The sequence below is a fragment of the Pseudophryne corroboree genome, chromosome 3 (assembly GCF_028390025.1).
Source record: "Pseudophryne corroboree isolate aPseCor3 chromosome 3, aPseCor3.hap2, whole genome shotgun sequence".
Lineage (NCBI taxonomy): Eukaryota > Metazoa > Chordata > Amphibia > Anura > Myobatrachidae > Pseudophryne > Pseudophryne corroboree.
Window position 1 is genome coordinate 682,341,042 of NC_086446.1, and position 20,880 is coordinate 682,361,921.

The 20,880-nt window shown below is 40.7% G+C and overlaps 1 protein-coding gene across 4 annotated transcripts in view; it reads left to right on the forward strand.

Annotated features, from left to right (window-relative positions):
• CNNM2 (cyclin and CBS domain divalent metal cation transport mediator 2) overlaps positions 1 to 11,345 on the forward strand; it is a 246,673-nt gene extending 235,328 nt beyond the window's left edge. For all 4 annotated transcript variants that reach the window (XM_063961944.1, XM_063961946.1, XM_063961945.1 and 1 more), the window contains 2 exons: positions 5,768 to 5,952; positions 7,688 to 11,345. In XM_063961944.1, the coding sequence (XP_063818014.1) occupies positions 5,768 to 5,952; positions 7,688 to 7,897 (395 nt within the window). In that variant the 3' untranslated portion in view covers positions 7,898 to 11,345. The remainder of the gene's footprint in view (positions 1 to 5,767; positions 5,953 to 7,687) is intronic.
• The last annotated feature ends 9,535 nt before the right edge of the window (positions 11,346 to 20,880 follow it).

The window sequence follows — 20,880 nt, forward strand, 5'->3', positions numbered from 1 at the left end:
GAGACTTCTCTACACATAAATATACTGGAATTAAGGGCCATATACAACGCCCTGAGTCAAGCAGAGCCCCTGCTTCAAAACCTGCCAGTGCTGATTCAGTCAGACAACATCACGGCAGTCGCCCATGTAAACCGCCAGGGCGGCACAAGAAGCAGGATGGCAATGGCGGAAGCCACAAAGATTCTTCGATGGGCGGAGAATCACGTGCAAGCACTGTCAGCAGTGTTCATTCCGGGAGTGGACAACTGGGAAGCAGACTTCCTCAGCAGACACGACCTCCACCCGGGAGAGTGGGGACTTCATCAAGAAGTCTTCCAACTGATTGCAAACCGATGGGAACTGCCACAGGTGGACATGATGGCGTCCCGCATCAACAAAAAGCTAAAAAGATATTGCGCCAGGTCAAGGGACCCTCAGGCGATAGCTGTGGATGCCCTAGTGACACCGTGGGTGTACCAGTCGGTATATGTGTTTCCTCCTCTTCCTCTCATACCAAAAGTACTGAGAATAGTAAGAAAGAGAGGAATAAGAACAATACTCATTGTTCCGGACTGGCCAAGAAGGACTTGGTACCCGGAACTGCAAGAAATGCTCACAGAGGACCCATGGCCTCTGCCTCTCAGACAGGACCTGCTGCAACAAGGGCCCTGTCTGTTCCAAGACTTACCGCGGCTGCGTTTGACGGCATGGCGGTTGAACGCCGGATCCTAGCGGAAAAAGGCATTCCGGATGAAGTTATTCCTACGCTGATAAAGGCTAGGAAAGACGTGACAGCAAAGCATTATCACCGTATATGGCGAAAATATGTTGCTTGGTGTGAGGCCAGGAAGGCCCCTACAGAGGAATTCCAACTGGGTCGTTTCCTGCGCTTCCTACAGTCAGGGGTGACTATGGGCCTAAAATTGGGGTCCATAAAGGTCCAGATTTCGGCCCTATCCATTTTCTTTCAAAAAGAACTGGCTTCACTGCCTGAGGTTCAGACATTTGTTAAGGGAGTGCTGCATATTCAGCCCCCTTTTGTGCCACCAGTGGCACCCTGGGATCTTAACGTTGTGTTGAATTTCCTGAAATCCCACTGGTTTGAGCCACTTAAGACCGTGGAACTGAAGTATCTCACGTGGAAAGTAATCATGCTGTTGGCCTTAGCATCGGCTAGGCGTGTGTCGGAATTGGCGGCTTTGTCATGTAAAAGCCCATATCTGATCTTCCATATGGACAGGGCAGAATTGAGGACTCGTCCCCAATTTCTCCCAAAGGTGGTGTCCTCTTTTCATTTGAACCAACCTATTGTGGTGCCTGCTGCTACTCGGGACTTGGAGGACTCCAAGTTGCTGGACGTAATCAGGGCTTTGAAAATATATGTTTCCAGAACGGCTGGAGTCAGGAAGACAGACTCGCTGTTTATCTTGCATGCCCCCAACAAGGTGGGTGCTCCTGCTTCAAAGCAAACGATTGCTCGCTGGATCTGCAGCACGATTCAGCAGGCTCATTCTGCGGCTGGATTGCCGCATCCAAAATCAGTAAAAGCCCATTCCACAAGGAAGGTGGGCTCTTCTTGGGCGGCTGCCCGAGGGGTCTCGGCTTTACAGCTTTGCCGAGCGGCTACTTGGTCGGGTTCAAACACATTTGCAAAGTTCTACAAGTTTGATACCCTGGCTGAGGAGGACCTTGTGTTTGCTCATTCGGTGCTGCAGAGTCATCCGCACTCTCCCGCCCGTTTGGGAGCTTTGGTATAATCCCCATGGTCCTTACGGAGTTCCCAGCATCCACTAGGACGTCAGAGAAAATAAGAATTTACTCACCGGTAATTCTATTTCTCGTAGTCCGTAGTGGATGCTGGGCGCCCGTCCCAAGTGCGGAGTTTCTGCAATACGTGTATCCTATCCGTTTGATAGATAGACAGTGTCTAGTTAGACAGTCAATAGATAGACACCATATATTAGACAGACATTATGTCGACATGGTCAAAAGGTCGACATGGTCAAAAGGTCGACATAAAAAAGATAGACAAATGTTTTTTTTTGTAATGTAACATGTTTTTGGATTATTTCATACTTTCTCTATCCATGTCGGCATAGAGTTGGTCATAAACCTTGTGGCGAGCGCAGCCAGCCACCGTGCCCGAAGCGTGGCGAGCGTATGCCTTTCTACAATTGGGGGTCCCAGATGACAAAACTATCCACACAAACGACAAAAATGCAAAAAACATGGTGTGGTGTCTACCTTTTTCATGTCGACCTTTTGACCCTGTCGACCTTTTGACCCTGTCGACCTAATGTTCATCTAACATATGGTGTCTATCTATTGACTGTCTAACTAGACACTATCTATCTTTCATACCGTAACCTACTTGTATATAGTTATTGCTTAACTAAGGGTTTATTGTTATGAGCCATCCGTTGAGTAAGCCTCAGTTGTTGTTCATACTGTTAACTGGGTAAGGTTATCACAAGTTGTACGGTGTGATTGGTGTGGCTGGTATGAGTCTTACCCTGGATTCAAAATTTCCTTTCCTTGTAATGTCCGCTCTTCCGGGCACAGTTTCCCTAACTGAGGTCTGGAGGAGGGGCATAGAGGGAGGAGCCAGTGCACACCAGATAGTACCTAATCTTTTCTTTAGAGTGCCCAGTCTCCTGCGGAGCCCGTCTATTCCCCATGGTCCTTACGGAGTTCCCAGCATCCACTACGGACTACGAGAAATAGAATTACCGGTGAGTAACTTCTTATTTTTTAAAGGCTTGCTTCAAAGCAGATTAGTTGCTGTGTGCAACTTCTTCACTGGTCCTTTTCTTCACCCATTTTCATTGCTTCATGAATAGACCCCTTTACAATACCATTACTGTGTCTGTACTTACCAATACTGCCTCGGATGCTTCCCCCACATCCTCGGCTTCCTCAGCAGTCTCTCGCTTTGCCATTATCACAGTGGCTGGCCTCTGCGGCTCCTGCTCCAATGCGAAGCTCAGCAAGTTAAAGTATCATAAAGTTCGCTGGTGAACATCACCCGCCCCCGCAATGGTCCTCTTTGAATTTGCAATTTTTTTATGCTCCTTCAAGTGGACGGTGCGGAGGTTCTGAATATTCCGCCGAACCCACTCCACGGATGCCTCAGCATAATATGCTCTGCTGAACCGGGTTAGGTCTTGTTCACATAGTCCTGGCTCTTCACCTTCCATAAACACACATTCTCTCTATAGAGATCAATGAACCTGGAGATAAATTCTCTAGCTTTGTCCAATGCCGTAGCTGTGTGGGGGGGGGGGGGGGGGGGTTGGTGTTTTAAAATTATGGCCTTTTTTGATAATATTAATTTGAATCTTTTGATTGTAAACCGTTATATTGTTCATAAAGTTCATTTGATAATGTTTTAAAATGTTTGTCTTTAATAAAGTTTAAATGAGTGTTCATTGTGTAAAATTTTTTACACATGGGGCAAGTAACATATAATACTCATATGGGGGCCAGTAACTGGGGTTTACTGCAGTGGCATCACAAGGGGGGGTGCTGGGGATGTGACCCACATCCGGGTGTCACCTTTCAAGTGGGGACAGCAAAATGCCGGATCCTGCTCATTGACAGATGCCGGGTGCTCCACCACACCAGTCTCCTGTCACTGTATAGTTGACACTACAGACAACAGCATGCATCTCCTGTATCCCAAGTGTGAAAATGGGGGGGAAGGTGGCAATTACTCCCCCTTCATTTAAGCCACGCCCCTCCAGCAGCCCTCCCGACATTTAGCCACGCCCCCCACACTTGGTTTCACTTGGGTGACACCCCAGATTTAGTGCAAAACCATTGGTGGCCTGCTGTCACACACATGAAAAACAATACATTCAGGGCCTGCACTTTATAAAAATCCATCCCTGCTCTGTGTGCTGCTGCTGCTGCTTCACTCTGCTCACAAGCCTGCACAAGATGGAGGGTGTGAGTGTCTAGAAATGTCAATCAAATGATGCTGATAGTACAGTGCATCGTTAGCTACATCTGATGTGCAAAAACACAAACTATGGTTAAAATCGATCCATGTGACACCATATCTTCCCTGCAGGAGGGAAGATCAGAGGATGAGTCTAACGAGCAGCGGGGACTGTGCATCGGATCGTTATCGTTCAGGAACACTGAACGATATGCACTTTTCTGTACGATTTATCGCTAAGATGCATCTAAATCGCTCCATTTTCCCTAGAACCGTTGTATTGTGTTGGGACCTATAATCTCAAACCCACTTTCCAGTATTCCTGTACTTCTAAAATGAGAATATACACGTTTTCTAGTGGGGAAGATGGAAATCTTAACTTCATGGATGACTAACATAATGGCAAATACGTTTATTGCTGTGTCATTGTACAGCTTCACCAGATTCACAACGCTTTCCACAGAATATGGAATCCTTCACGTCCGTTCATGCTCCATTGCAGCCTACACTCAATCGCTCAATCGCATACACAGACAGTGGGGGTAGTATGACTTCAGTGCCTGAAAGCAGTGCTATCCACCCCCTCGGGACAGAGTTTTTATATTAAACTGAAATGTTGACCACTTAGAGCTTCACAGCCTGGTTTTGCATTTGTGCAAGTGCTGTGAGTGCTGCTGTATCCTGCATATCTCTCTCTCTCTCTCTCTCTCTCTCTCTCTCTCTCTCTCTCTCTCTCTCTCTCTTTCCTTATATATATATATATATATATATATATATGATGTGTGTGTGGAAAATGCCTTTGTGGTAACTATTGCACTGTTAGCATAACTGCCTCACATCGCTGGAGGCATGATTTTGACTCTGGACCAGGGCCGTATATGTGTGGAGTTTTTACGTTCTTTCTTTGTAGCTCTGTCTTTCCTGTGCATGCTCCAGTTTTCTCCTACAGTCCCGGAACATACTGGTATGGTAGTCTGCACATGTGTTATATACAGTATTAACCCTTGGTAGATACATAGGGGCCCATATACAAACTTTTGCCTTGGGGCTTACAATATATCTAGTTTTGCCCCTGGACCTTCTATTGAAATGTGGTATTAAATGAACTGGAGTCATTACAGTGTTACATGATATAAACTAAGGCACTACACTGCAGTACAATATAAAGTGACTGCACTATAGTGCGGCATAATATGGAGTGGAGGCACTATAATGCGGCATACTATGAACTGGGGACACAGTATGTGATGGTGTACTATTATGGGACATAACACGAACAACTACTCTGGAGAGGTGTCTCTAGAAGCATTGGGAAAGGGGTCCTTTTAAAATGTTTCGATGAGGCCCTCAAAGTTCTGGCTATGCCCCGGTAGTATGGTAATTGGCTGCTGACTTAAATGTACCCTAAAGTATGTGCTTGTGTGTGTTAGGGATTTAGACTGTATAACAAATATTCTCTGTGCATTGCTGCAAAATATGATGGTGCTATATAAATGACAGTAATAGTTGTGTGCATTCTATAGGTGCCCATGTGCAGTCTATATTTACAATGTGTGTTTTGAAACCTGCAAATGGCAAGTTCTGGCAGAGAATAACGCATGTACATTTGGTAACTAATGTGGTACTTAAAAGGTGGGCAAGGCGGCCATGGTTATGACAAATCATGGGTGACTTATTTGTCTTCATACTTAAACCGAGGATACACATCACCAGAGAAATACAAGACCACGCTTATACTGTACTACAAGTACAAGATAATACTGCCTTGTAAAATGCAATAGATTACATTACAATATTTTTCTTTTAATTGAAAGCTAACTAATGTGAACTCTCTTTGCTTTCTATTAGCTGAGAATAAATCACCACCTCGTCCTTGTGGATTAAATCATTCAGACTCTCTAAATAGAAGTGACCGAATCGATGCTGTCACACCAACGCTGGGGAGCAGTAACAATCAGCTAAATGCTTCGTTTTTGCAAGTGTATATCCCAGATTACTCCGTGAGAGCCATAACAGACATGCAGTTTGTCAAGGTATATTTTTTGATGATTCCTGTCAATTAAGAACCGTGACTTTGAGTTTAGCACATTCAGATGATGGGCTCGATTCAGACCAAATCACACAGCTGCCGATTATCGAATGACTGTGCATGCGCACGCACCTCGCCAAACAGCGACAGCATGGTGCAAAAATTTCGATCACATGGGCGTTTGCAAGGTGATTGACAGACAGCAGACGTTTGTGGGTGGTAACTGACCGTTTTCTGGGAGTGTCAGGAAAAAGCAGGCGTGTCCAAGCGTTTTCAGGGCAGGTGTGTGACGTCTGCTCCTGACCCGATCAGCCTGATTTCTTTGCACTGGAAGAATAAGTATTGAGCTACTCACAGACTGCACACGCTGCACAGAATGGAAAAACATTTGATGGAATTTTTACACAGCGTACACATACAATTGCACACTTGCACAAGACGAATTTTCACTCCCCCTGGGCGGCGACTATCTGATCGCAGGGCAGTGTAGTTTGCAGCACAGCGATCAGGTCTGAATTAGGCCCATTATTGGCTGTTTTAAACCTTTTACATACTATATTGACTAAATGGGGAAAAAGAGTCTTGAACGGTAAGCGTTTTCTTTGATAGGAGCCTCTCATCGCTGCATATTGCTCTTAAGTACGCTGCTACTTTCACTGTATATTTCAGGCAGTGACCTCCCATTTCCCCCAATCTTTCCTTACATCATGACGGCCTCCCACATTAATCTCCTGCTACTATGAATATTCGGATGTACCAATTGGCTACAGGGATATCCAGGACAAGCAAGCGTTCAATTAAATGGGGCAATTTATCAAACCGTCTAAAGATGACAAGTGGAGGCGTTTCCTATAGTAACCAATCAAATTCTAGCTATCCTCTATCTAGCACATTCTATAAAATGCTATATAGAATATGATTGGTTGCTATCTTCTTCTCTCCCGCTGAATACCATAAGATACCAGTGTGGGCAGCCGACACTGCCTAAACCCAACCGGTAAAATTAGGTTTTACATTATTAAAGATGACTTTTAAGCTCTTTTGTTGTAGTTATAAAGCCACCGCTTCCTTCCTATATTCTGAATACTTACTGAGGTTTTGTTTTTGTTTTGCTTTTTAAATAGTTGAACTGCTGTAAGAGGGCAATTAGGGGGCTGAGTTACGATGATCGGGAATAAGTGATTATCAATGAGCGGGAATAAGTGATTTATAAAATGTTTAGCTGGCTAAACTAATATATTCCTGATTAAAATTTCCAATCTCCGGGATTCCCCCGCTTTTTTTTTTTTTTTTTTTTAAAGTATTTGGAACATATTTTTTTTCCCTTTTGAAAGTAACTTCTAACATGGAGGCAAACATACTGTATAGTGCAGTCAAATATTGGATACAATGGAAATCTTCTTGTTTGATGCTTTAATAAAGCTAGATCTCATTAATTACATTCTGCTTGCTTCAACTCTGCTGGCTAACTTGGCTAGCTAACACCTGGTGCAAGACTAGTCCAGTGATGTGAGACTGTAGAATAGTGTAATGCCAGGGGAGGGAACATTTTAGCTAACTTTGTTGGATGTGTTAAATGACGCTTGTGCAAATTGCTTTCATCTTTCAAATTTATTTTTGTTTGGTTTTCAAAATCATTTGTAGTTGCTGCATTAAACAATGTGGAGCAGTAGATCTTCATATTTACTTTTATTTTCTACTCGCTAACATTTTTGTTTTCTGATTTGCCTGCTCAATAGATTACAAGACAGCAGTACCAAAATGCCCTCATGGCTTCTCGAATGGACAAAACCCCTCAATCCTCAGACAGTGAAAACACTAAAATTGAAATGACTCTAACTGAGCTACATGACGGTTTAGCTGAAGAAACCGCAAATCTGCTAAATGAACAGAACTGTGTTTCACACAACAAGTCAAATCACAGTATGCACAATGAAGGGCCCATCTGAGCCATTGTCAAGCAGCTTGCTAGAATTCAGGACTATCTTCACTCCATTCTCCAGTTTCATTCCTGGATTCCTGTCTGTGCGACTGAAACGCGTTGAGTTTTTGCACCTGCCGCGTATCATCCAGCATTCTGAGACCAAAGATTCTGAGCCCAGCGGTGGCAGAACCCGAAGAGCTTAACACTAGAGTACGAGAGAGATGTTTATAGAAAAAATATATAATAAGATAGAGATTGATATATGAGACCAAAATGATAAACGTTTAAGATGAGAATTTGAAAAGGAATATTTTTTTTCTTCCTTGTGTCCCAATATAGATCTACATTATATGTAGAGATCACATTCACTCCAGTTTTACTCTGGTTTTTATTTTTTAAAATATATAATTTAAATACTTACTCAAATGGATAGGCTCATACTTGTAGTTGATGGTGTTGAGTCCAGCATCAGTCGTATCCACGTTTCTAATCTATAAGCCATTACCAGTAGGAATTCCCGGCACAGGTTTACCTACATTGACAATTCAGTGTATATTATGTGTTTTTTGAAGCGGTTGATAATACTTAATCTGAAAGAGCATGGGGATGCCTACACCACTCCCTGGATTTTAACATTGTCAACATAATTACAAAGTTGGTTGAAATTGATTCTTGAAGGATAAAACTTTTTGCCATATTACCTGCTTTCAAATTGTATCAGGTTTTTCATGCTAATCAAAACTTTTTTTGATTTCCGCAGTCCAAGTGTGACGTATTCCTGCCATGAATACTGTAGTGTTACCCCAAGTTCTGAGAAATGCCCAAGCTAGCTACATTTTAAAATATGTGGTATCCAATTAGATTTGTCTATTTTACTGTCATTAAAGGGAAGTCCGTTTTCTCGTTCTCCCATTGTACCCTTGATCTGGGTAGAAATGATTGTGGAATTTCTGCAAACTATTAGTAAAGTAATGCAGCCCGGCCAATAAATACCTGTGGGCTTTTTAACTACGTTTTTAATAATCGTATTTAATAATGTGCTGGCAACCCTTTAGCTTATCCACTATTGAGTTAGAGGATTACCCTATTTGTACTATCGACCACCCTTAGCCCGTTTTACAAACCCCAAGTTTACATACATGTTGAACAATAGCTCTACCCCAATACAGAGTTACTCAGTCTTCTACAAGCAGTGAGATTTCTGTTACATGCTTTGTCTCTGGTCCACTAAATTTAAAGCAAATGCTATTGACCTATACATAATCTTGAATAGCTCCAGTACAAGATTCACAAGATCCAAGTTCAGTATCTGTAAAAATCAAGTAAAGAATTGTTTACTTAATATGTTTATCCCACGTACACAAAATCTGTTTCTAAGCTGTTTGGCTTGAAGTGATACCACAAATTTTGTTCCCAAATTCATTTAATATTATACGCCCTTGGTTAAGCAAAACCGTCACTTTCACACAGTAAGGCGGCCATCTTGTGAGCTGAGCCAATGAGAATGCAGTGATGACATCACTGAAGGACTTTTATCTAGAAATGCCTTCCTCCGTGATGTTACTGGGCTTCAGTCTATTCATGGTATGCATTATTATGAGAACCAGCTAACATTGTAGCCTGCATTATGTTTAAGTGATAGATGAACGTTAAATATGCTTTAATAGCCTCAACAAGTAGCTCAGTGCCTTATGTGGTGTGTATCTTTCGTGAGGCTAAAGATTACAGAACACACTGCAATCTCACTGTCAAAGTAATTGTTAATTTGAACTGTATGGCTACCCCCATATCGGATTGCATTGCACAGGTGCACAAGCCAATTGACTTACTAGGTGAACTGAAATGCTTACCAACTGAGTCCCTGTACTTAATTGTTTAACTGTATAATGTACACAAGCAGGATCTAATGCCTCCCGGCAGCCTTATGTACACATAACGGAGTCAAGGCCACTGTTTCCAAAGTAATTAAACAGAGGCTCTTTTTATATTGAGGTATACTGTATTCATTAATTATGAAAAGTAATTTGCCCAGAATAGGTTTCAGGAGGCACAGATACTTGTCTGGAGTGACGCTGTATATCAGTGTGATCTGTGGCAGTCTTTTCACAATGATCCTCCATCTCCATTGCACCCATCGCCAGCACACATTGGAAGCAGTCTTTAAGTGGGCTGAGCCGTTAATCGTCAGGACACAGCCTATTGATTAAGTTGGAATTAGTGCCCCAGTGATGCAGCCAAGATGGCCGCTTCCACTGTGCAGACGATGGTAGTCCTTGAACAACGTAATGGTGATGACTGTTATTGCAAATATAAAAATAAAAAAGTTATGCATCTCAGAGTGCGTATACCCAGCGTGAATCCACCTTTTACTCCCAAAATCTTTATGGTGACTCTTATCACACGTTAATATTTCACTAGTGATGTGCTTTGAGTTTTAGTTGAACGGTAAAATTAGTGCAAGTTTTTAGAAATAAGAATTCCTTGTGTCCCAGTGATTTCATTACTGTGGTAATTTTTTGCCTCCTGTAAAAATAAAAAAATAAAAATAATAAAGACTAAACTATTCACTGTGTATAGGAGGAGAGAACGCTAATCATTTTAGATATGTTCTTTATGTTCTTTCCTCCTAGATGCCATTAAAATGTATTATGTCAGAGAAGAAATGCTGCTGTAATAGAGGTAAAACAGACTTGTGTGCCTAGATTGCTATTTTTTATATCTCCTGTGTCCTTGTAGAATTACAGTTTAACCATTAAATGCCTAGAATAATTGTTAACAATTTTCCCAGCTGTGATATTTAATTTATCTGTAAATTACAACCCAGTCAGATTTTCAAAATATTTGAATATAAACTGTGTTCAATATTTTCTTAAGATGCTGAAATAAGATACTACCCCCCCTTCCCCCATATGCTATTGTAGTCTGGTAAGACCACAGTATGTATTTTAAGTTTGCTGGATAGATAGATATATAAGCAGCTTAGTACCAGCACTCAATACAGTGCATCCAGTAGGTGTATGCTTCACCGACCGGACGCTGTTTATTGAGTCCTAAGAGTGCCGTGCCGCCTAACACATTGCAGATATATATATTTATGTGTGTCTATACCCATACATAATGTATAGTATGCATGCATATGGTTAGGGTTGGTGCACTTGGTCAGCTACTTCTCTCTACCCATCAAAGTGTTCAAGGCACTGCACAGGTGTTTGGAATAATGTTTTGTATGTTACCTGTTTCCTGGACCAATATATAAAATTACTTGATTGTGCCAGCAAGGATAACAGTTTTCTGATGCGTATGTTCAACAGATTTATTCATGCTGTTGATTTGCAATAAGATTATATGTACAGGTATATTGTCTGTATATTTGCTGCCATAAAATAGGCAAAGAAATAGAGAAATGCACACTAATTAGAAACACTTTCTGTGGTTTAACTGTGAAATAAAACGGCAGTATTATTGTTCTTAAAGAGATGTATAACCTGCGTTCTTTATATCTGTGCCTCAGCATGATTTTATGGTGCTTGTAAATTTTGATCTGTACCTTTTTGATTTCTCCCATACAGAAGATGTTTTTGGAATTAGCCCCAACATCCCGATCTGTGTGTTGGGGAGGGGGTGTGTGTGTAGGGGTTTGGCCTATTTTTGTTCACCTGAGCCAATGCAGCCTTTATTTTGCCGCCTAGTTATTGTGGATACAAATGTTTTGCACATTAATAAAACATACTCATCATTACAAACCCTTCAAATTACTGTAATGGGTGACTGTAATGGATGATCTTCTTAGAGCCATCTTCACAAATGTAGAACGTCACCTCCACACAGAGGTACTGTAACTTTACCACTCTCACTTAAAACATAATTTTTGTCATTTTACATTTTGTGCTTTGAAAGACGTTACGTGGGAAGGGAGTGTTGTCAACTTATCAGCCCTGTTTTTGGTTGTCTGCGGATAGCTTAGTCCAGGCATGTCCAAACTGCGGCCCTCCAGCTGTTGAGAAACTACACATCCCAGCATGCCCTGACACAGCTTTAGCATTCTCTGATAGCAAAACTGTGTCAGGGCATGCTGGGATATGTAGTTTCACAACAGCTGGAGGGCCGCAGTTTGGACATGCCTGGCTTAGTCAGAGGAACATGAGCTGTGCTTAGTACAAATGAGTGCTTTGGTTAACAAGTTATAAGATGCTTATTGTTACAAAGAAATGTATTTATTTATTTTATTCATATTTTAGTGGGCATGCCTTTTAAAATGCTGACTGCACCATCGCTTCATAATGTCTGGTTTACAGATCTGCTTATGCAATTGTAGCTGATATTGCCCTGTATAAGAAAGCAATTGCACACTGTGCACAGAATCCCTTTCATGGCGTTATGTGGTGCTTATCTAACACAAGTAGTCTAGAAATTAGAGTCCGCAGTACAGGTTATAAAGAATTATTCACAGGTCAGACTCTATATTAGGAAAAATACTACGGATGAATGGAAAAAATCGGCACTTTTAAGAACTCCCACACTACTAAAATTCCTCCTATACAGTGCATCCAGAAAGTATTCACAGCGCTACACCTTCACAGCACTTCACTTTTTCCACATGTTATGTTACAGCCTTATTCCAAAATGGAATAAGTTCATTTATTCCCCCAACACACACTACCCCATAATGACAACGTGAAAAAGTTGAGATTTTTGCAATTTATTAAAAATGAAAAACTAATAAATCACATGTATATAAGTATTCACAACTTTTGCCATGAAGCTCAAAATTGAGCTCAGGTGCATCATGTTTCCACTAATCATCCTTGAGATGTTCCTACGGCTAAATGGAGTCCACCTGTGGTGAATTCAGTTGATTGGACATGATTTGGAAAGGCACACACCTGTCTATTTAAGGTCTCACACTTGACAGTTCATGTCCGAGCACAAACCAAGCATGAAGTCAAAGGAGTTGTCTGTAGACCTCCGAGACAGGATTGTCTCGGCACAAATCGGGGGAAGGGTACAGAAAAATATCTGCTATAAAGGTCCTAATGAGCACAGTGGCCTCCATCATTTGTAAATGGAAGAAGTTCGGAACCACCAAGACTCTTCCTAGTGCTGGCTGGTCATCTAAACTGAGCAATCAAGGAAGAAGGGCTCTAGTCAGGGAGGTGACCCAGATCCCGATGGTCACTCTGTCAGAGCTACAGCATTCCTCTGTGGAGAAAGGAGAACCTTCCAGAAGCACAACCACCTCAGACTGGGGTGATAGTTCATCTTTCAGCAGGACAATGACCCTAAGCACACAGCCAAGATATGAAAGGAGTGGCTTCAGGACAACTCTGAATGTCCTTGAGTGGCCCAGCCAGAGCCCAGACTTCAATCAGATTCAACATCTCTGGAGAGATCTGAAAATGGCTGTGCACCGACGCTTCTCATCCAACCTGATGGAGCATTATAGGTGCTGCAAAGAGGAATGGGCGAAACTGCCCAAAGATAGGTGTGCCAAGCTTGTGGCATCATATTCAAAAATATTTGAGACTGTAATTGCTGCCAAGTGTGCATCAACAAAGTATTGAGCAAAGGCTGTGAATACTTATGTACATGTGATGTCTTAGTTTTTTATTTTATTTTCAATAAATTTGCAAAAATCTCCCCAAATTTTTTTTCATGTTGTCATTATGGGGTATTGTGTGTAAAATTTTAAGGGGAAAAATTAATTTATTCCATTTTGGAATAAGGCTGTAACATAACAAAATGTGGAAAAAGTGAAGCGCTGTGAATACTTTCCAGATGCACTGTATAATGGTTTACTGATGTATCATGGGTACTTCATATTTTTTATACACTGTAGTAAACTTTTTTTTTTCATCTATATATACTGTAGTGAATATTGGTCACCTGTTCAAAAAATATGTATATTGGGGACATCCTACCTCTAGAGAACTTCCAAATACCACTCCTACTACCGCCATCCATGAGGAGAGGAGTATTTCTTCCCTGGGATCCTTTTCCCTTTCCTATTACCTGTATAGTGCTCTATCTGCTTGCAGCATGATGAGAGTAAGTGCAAGTAGTTTTTTTGGGCCTGCAGGCTGCCAGGTACTGCCACCTACAGTAGCTAGGAATATGCTTCCACTAAAATAGAGGATGTGATTTAAATTGGTACTAGCTCAGCACACATCTCTCCCCCCGCTCAGCGCAGCGCGATGTGTGCTGAGGGGGCGGTCGCTCATTTCACCCGCTGGGTGAAATGAGCGACCTACTAGATTGAGCCTGCATGCAGGCCAATCTAGCACCAGCGATAGCGATGCGCGGGGCTGCGCATCGTTATCGCTGTGGGGGGTACACACGGAGAGATCATTCTTAAAATCTAAGCTATCTGGTCAGATTGCTTAGATTTTAGGTTGGGATCGCTCCGTGAGTACCCCCCTTTAAGCTGGCTCTGAACTATCCAGTGCCTCCCCAGCCATTGACCTCACACTGATCTGATTGCTATTTTCTTTATTGCTATTTGTTGAATATGTGTATTGTGGTTGATAATAGCATATTTTATCAACTTTTCAAAATATCTCTGGAGAGTAGACAAGTATGCAGTCTGACTTACACTCTGGATGCCATGTGATGGCAAAGGGTGAAAAAGGAGGGGGAGGATTTTGCAGTGAAGCCCAAGTACGGAAGGGTGTTTCTAAATTCTCATGTGGCATGCTAGTCACATGGCACTGTGGAAACTATGCAGAACTATAAATCAGTAGTAGCAGCCTGAAGAAACAATAAAAAAGGCAAATTACCAAGCTTCTTATATCCTGCCACAGTGATTTAGGTTTGTGTGTTTGTTCTTTTTTTTGTTTAGTTTGTTTTTTTAAAGCATCTCATTTTGGGAATTGGAAGCTGCTTTAAAGATGACCATTGGCATTGTAAAATAGTTACATATAGTACATTATATGGAGCTATTTCTTTATGGGTTCTTTTTATCACATGAAACCCATTGAGCAACCTGCTTAGGTAGTTATGAAGCGGACTGTGAATCCAATCTTGTAAGCAGTAGGTAATCCGGGATGTAGTTGATACCCCAGCGTTTGGGATACCGGCGGTCAGAATGATGGCACCGGAATCCCAACAGCTGTCAGAATGCGAACTCCGGAATCCTGGCAGCCAGAATCCCGAATGTAAGTATCCCGGGAGGGTTAGGGTTAAGCTGTAGGGGGGGGAGTGTTAGAGTTAGGCGGCCGTGAGAGACAGTTAGATTTAAGATGGGTACACACTAGACAATTCGCTCCATGAGTTATATCGCCTAGTGTTTCCCCTATCCTCCCGGGTGGCCGATAGTGCATACACACTGAACGATATCGCTACCAATATCTTTCAGTGACGTCACGCCGCAGCCAGCCCTAATGTGCAGTTTGGGATCATTAGTCCAAATTGACCTGCATGCACAGGCGACGGAGAGGGCCAATGACTATGCACGGGAGCGCTGATCGGTCATAGTGTACACACTGGGTGATATTTTAAACTATATAGCTCAGAAGGGTGAAAATTAGCGATATCGTCTAAAATATCGCCTAGTGTGTGCACTTTTAGGCTGTGGGGAGGGAGGTTTACGGTTCCTTACCTCCAGCGCCCCGGCCAGGATTTCAGGCTGTTGGGATGCCAGTATCGGTATTCTGACCGCCACATCTTGACTGCCGTTATGCCATGCCCAACCCAGTAATCCAATAGATTCTGTTATGTTAATAATTTAAAGTGATTGCACATGAAGTGCAAATAACCAGTTCAGCAATATAAGCTACCTGAAGACATTTTGAAATGGAGCTACGTGAGTTGTAGTTCTTTGTTGACCATCTACTTGTTAATTGTGATGCTTGTCCAGCTTTATGCTCTTAGGGGGTGATTCACTGAGGATTACAAATGCAAAGTTGGACCTCCTCCCTGCATTTGCGTTGTGATCGCATCTGAGATGAACATCATCAGTCGCGATGTTCATATGCGACTGCTGGCTGGTTAAGTTTAGGCTTTCTCATCCTTGTCATTTCAGGGCGCCTTCTGAAGCCAACACAGTCCTTGGCATTGCCACTCCCGGAAAATGGGTGATACACCCCTGTTTTCCCGAATGCCACCCGCCCTTCCAGGTATTGCTATACCTGCGCCACAATGGCAGGACCCGTTCTGCACATGCGCAGAATGGGTCCTGCGCATGCACGGGAGCTTAACATCGGGGAAATGCAGTAAGGTTTGCTTATGTGATCCTTTCTGTATCAACCCCTTAATGTCAAAAATGCTTGGCAGTTTTACATTTCTTCCAGGGACTTGCAACTCATCATTGCTGAGGTTTTTTATCATTTTTAAAAATGTAGAATGTTTATAAAATGAGTTGAACAGCGGACCAGAACTTCTACAGATTAGATTTTTTTTCTTTTATGTTCCTTTTTGATTTTACCTTTTTGAGTTGTCAGAAATTAGCAAAGTCATTGACTATGCCTCCCAGCAATCTTAGTAGCTACTGCCATTTTACTATCCAGTTACTGATAACCGCTTTCGCATTCCCTATGAGGTAAACCAGCAGTCAAATAGTCCATTGGCATCTAAATGCTACTTCCTCCCAAAGCAAAAACTTAAATGTGGTGACCTAAGATATTTTCACTTTTCATTTAGCACCACCATGTTATGCAACACTGTAACGGGAATAATAATTTTTCTCAGTCCCTGCCCCTTTGGGCATCAATGTGTTTAACAGTCTGAGAAGGAGACTCTCTCCTGTTCTGCCAAGCCTAGTTTAAATTATCAGAACACTTCGCCTTAGAACCTCTCTTTCGTAAGTTCATGGCAGAGCTGTTTGACCACCTCAAGACTCACCTGGTAAGAAAGACTTGTGTTTGTTTTGTTTCATGTTATCTTATTCGTTCCACACCTACATTTTTGTCCACCTGCTTTTTAAAATCTTTGCTCTATTACTTGTACTGTTAAAAGTTTTAAATCCACTTTTGTGGACCTGTCTTTTAGGGTTAATTGCCCAATTCTGAGTTGGGCGTAAAACATGTGCAAGCGTTAATGCAAGTGTCTGTAGGACTTCATGCATATGGTCACGCTGGCTATTATATTCTCATTAGTATTGCCACTTACACCTACCCCATGCTGAGTGCAAACAATCCTCCAGAAACAGGCGTCACTTCTCCATACACCTGCCTCAAACTAGCAGCTAGATTCAGCTGCACACTCACTGCACTCCCATGACACTCGCACGAAATGGATCTTTTCCGTGCCATCCAGAAAAGCCAATTTCATGGACGGAGGAATCAGGCCATGCGTGTAGTGAACCGGCCACTCTAGTATCCTCCGTCGAGGTGCATACATGCGCTGTCTGAAATTGTTTTATGCAGCTCATGCACAATCTGCTGATAATCGTGAGTATTGTTTGCAGCCAGAGCTGTGAATCACTCTGAATCAGTCTCTATATGTGCAAAATAAGCCCTAAATCAGAGATGAGCAGCATGATGCACGTCAGGGCTCAAAGGAGTGTCTTTAAAAGACTACATGTGTCTCAAGATCTGTAATCCGTTAAAACAAAGACCCATATCTGTAGTAACATTGCAGGCATTAGTAAAGTAAGATTAAACCAGTATCGCAAGATATAACAAATCAGGCAAGAAAGCAAGAAGGGGTGGGAGTTCTGTTTGCTGGTGAAAGTTTGAGGGACCAACTTTTGCCCATTAGTTTACCACCAAGAGTTCAGACACATCCTTGTTCTACTGCACTCTGTGTTGCATCATCTTGCATGTGTCATCAGATATTGGTAGAATACAGCGGAAAGAAATTGTTATAAAAACTGACAAACATTATTATTTTGTTAAATATGTAGCACCAGTTTTTTTTCATTGCACTTAACTGGACAAGTCAATGGCCTGCATGTTCCATTATTTAGATAAGAGGCCAGTAATGGGCCCTATACACTTGGTCGACATACACGGGTGATATGAATGATATCGCTCATAAGTGAACGCTATATCGTTCATGTCTTTTAGTGTGTAGGCACTAACAATGAACGATGCGCGTCACCGCGGCCGTTCATTGTTGGTTTTCCCTCGTTTAGCCTAGCAAGCAAATTTGGATGGTGGTCAATCGTTGAAAATAAACATCGTCCAAATCGGAAACATCGCCAAGTGTGTAGGACCCAAAAAATCTCCTGTGGTTACGTTTGCTTTCATCAAATCAGTCTGCCAATATTAGTTTACAACAGGGGTGGAAAACCTTTGGCCATGCTAAAACTGGTGCAGGGCATGCTGGGATATGTAGTTAAACAACAGCTGGAGGGCCGAAGGTTCCCCATCCCTGGTTTTAAACATATTTTCGTGATGGAGGAAGTGTTTTACAAGATGTTATTTTATGTTTTTAAAACCTATCTTTTTTTTCTTTTTATTTAATTGCTCATTTTAGTTAAATTTACAAAAGCCTACTTTTTGAAAAATCTGTGCGTGAACATTCTGCATTTCAAATGTAATTCTAGACTTAAGGCAGCTAAAATCCAATAATATCTGAGCCATTTCTTCATTAATTATTCAGTAGCTTTTGTGAGAATACAATTGAGGGTTTTTTTTCTTCGCAATGGTGAAAAATTCTTCTATAAATATTTATATTTATTTTTTTGTAAACAAGCTAGTAATTCCCCACAACCCCTCATTAATCAAATACTGTACAGTATGTCTTATTAAAACCCAAGTGCTAAACTAATTTAGGTTTTTAGTAATGTATCCTAATATATGATTGGTACTAAAAGGTAAATATTGATAGGCTGCGGATTTACAGATTCAATTATATTTATTGGTGTGTTTTCTTTCAATTATTTATTAAGAGGGAAACTATAGTCTGTTCGAATACAATGTAATACTCTGGACATATAAAAAAAAAAATTGCTGTACTTTCGGAGATGTTGTCCTTGGAGTACCAAAAGGATTTATTAGAATGACAAATTAAAACTTAATTAAATGATATTTCACCATATGCATACCTCGTGGTTTAACAGTAAATTCTTATTTTATTTACAAGTAACCTCTTTACATTTTTAAGTACAGCTGCAGTCTAGGAGTTCAGCATTTAAAATGTATAATTTCCTTCTGGTCCTTTTTAACATTTCTGAATATAGTCCATTTAATATGGTGTTTTATACTAGTTTAGTTATGCGATGGCTGTCTCAAAGTAGCAAACCAGCGGCTGCCAAAGGCTCTTGTTCTTGATACAGTTTTGTGGTCTTGCAAGACTTGGTACTTTATTTTCTTTTACCTATAAGAGACAAAAATAGCATGACTCCTTTCCATTTTATTATACTGTACCTATCTTTGGTTTTTCTTACAGCATATGGTTCTCTCCTTCTGCAATTGTTTAGTTTTATGTTATTTGCACAATATATTTCTTGTAGTTATGTCTTGGTCACCACTGTGAATGCTTTTCTACGCTACTGGTTCATTTTAAAATATAGAGACTATCTAGATCTGTTTTATCCTCCTTGTCTGGAGAGGATTAGCAAGCTCATCAGACACACTTTGTGGACACTGGACATTGCCAAAGTATTTCACAAACTGTATAAAAGCAACATTCCGGTAATTAATGGTAGTTAAAGGTGTTTTAATGCTATGTGCATCTAAAAATGGGTAGAAACTGAGACACAAACCATTCAAGCTTTAGACCTCTTATGACTCTGTTTTATAAGCTTGATTGAAAATTCTCAATGGAACACAACCCATTTCTTTCCAAAACCCTTGTCTGATTTAATTATTCTGGATGTTTGCTACGCCAATCTGGACATCAAAATGCATGTCTTTCGGGCAAACAGTATGCTATATGATGCAGGAGATAATTTTATTATGCAAAGATTTTTATTTTTTTGTTTCTGATTAAAATATTGTATTATACCTAATTATGAAGAAGTGTAATTTTAATAAAATTACCTTTGTATTATATTTCTCATTATGTAATGTTTTGTTTATGTTGGAATATTGCTGCTGAATAGTGTCACATATTTGAAAAGAGAATATGGAGAAAAAATTCAATTGTCTACTTTCTATAACATATGTAGAGAGATCACTATAGATACTGTAAATATACACACATTTCAGTCATAATTAAAAAGAAATACTCAAAAACTTTAGCTACTGTATACGCTCTTTCATAAAAGTCTGACATAAGGTGTACCAAGCACCACCAAACGGTTGTTGCAAACTGTTTCCTAGGAAACCGTGACCTCCCTGAGGCATGTGGCAATTTGTGATATCGCAAGACCCTAGTAAATTGAGAGGCTATAATCCTACAAATTTTAATTTTGCTTGCAAAACAGCTGCTTCCTCTGTGTTTCCACTGATGGCTAACTTTAAAGGACATGTCAACTTTTTAAGTTTCCTCCCCAAATTTTGAATGCATTCAACAATGCTTTCTAAATATCCATCTATCAATTAACCACATTTGTTTTCCCTGTTAAAACTACACATATGCCACCAAAAATTCAGAGTGGAATTCATAACCCTATTACATGCATTCTAGTTATCGTATTATCTTTCCTAGAACATTACCAAATTATATTCTCTGTATATTGATGGTATTGTTATACATACAAATAACATACAGCGATATGAAACCTTATCTAAGAGGTTGGAAACACTTGCATTAAGGTAAAAAAAATAATGTAGAAATGTTTTTCCTTTTAACAAATTTCCGGCATGAAAGTCAGTTTAGAAATGTATTAAACGGGATCATGGTAAAATTACCACCAAAGATAACAAATGTTTTTTGTCAATAAATTTGTCTTTATTAACGTCTAAAATAAAACCATTTTATTTCAATTGTTTATCATTGAATTGATGTGCTGTATGCTGTGCAACATTTTTTACAAAATGTAAGTTATTCACTAAACTGAGCGATTAAAAATAAATTTAACATTCCAGTATAATTAATAGATCATTAAAAAACTGTAAATAACTCTCAATATAATGTAAACTAAATGTTAATAATTTTTAGCATTTTATTATTCACGGTATTTGT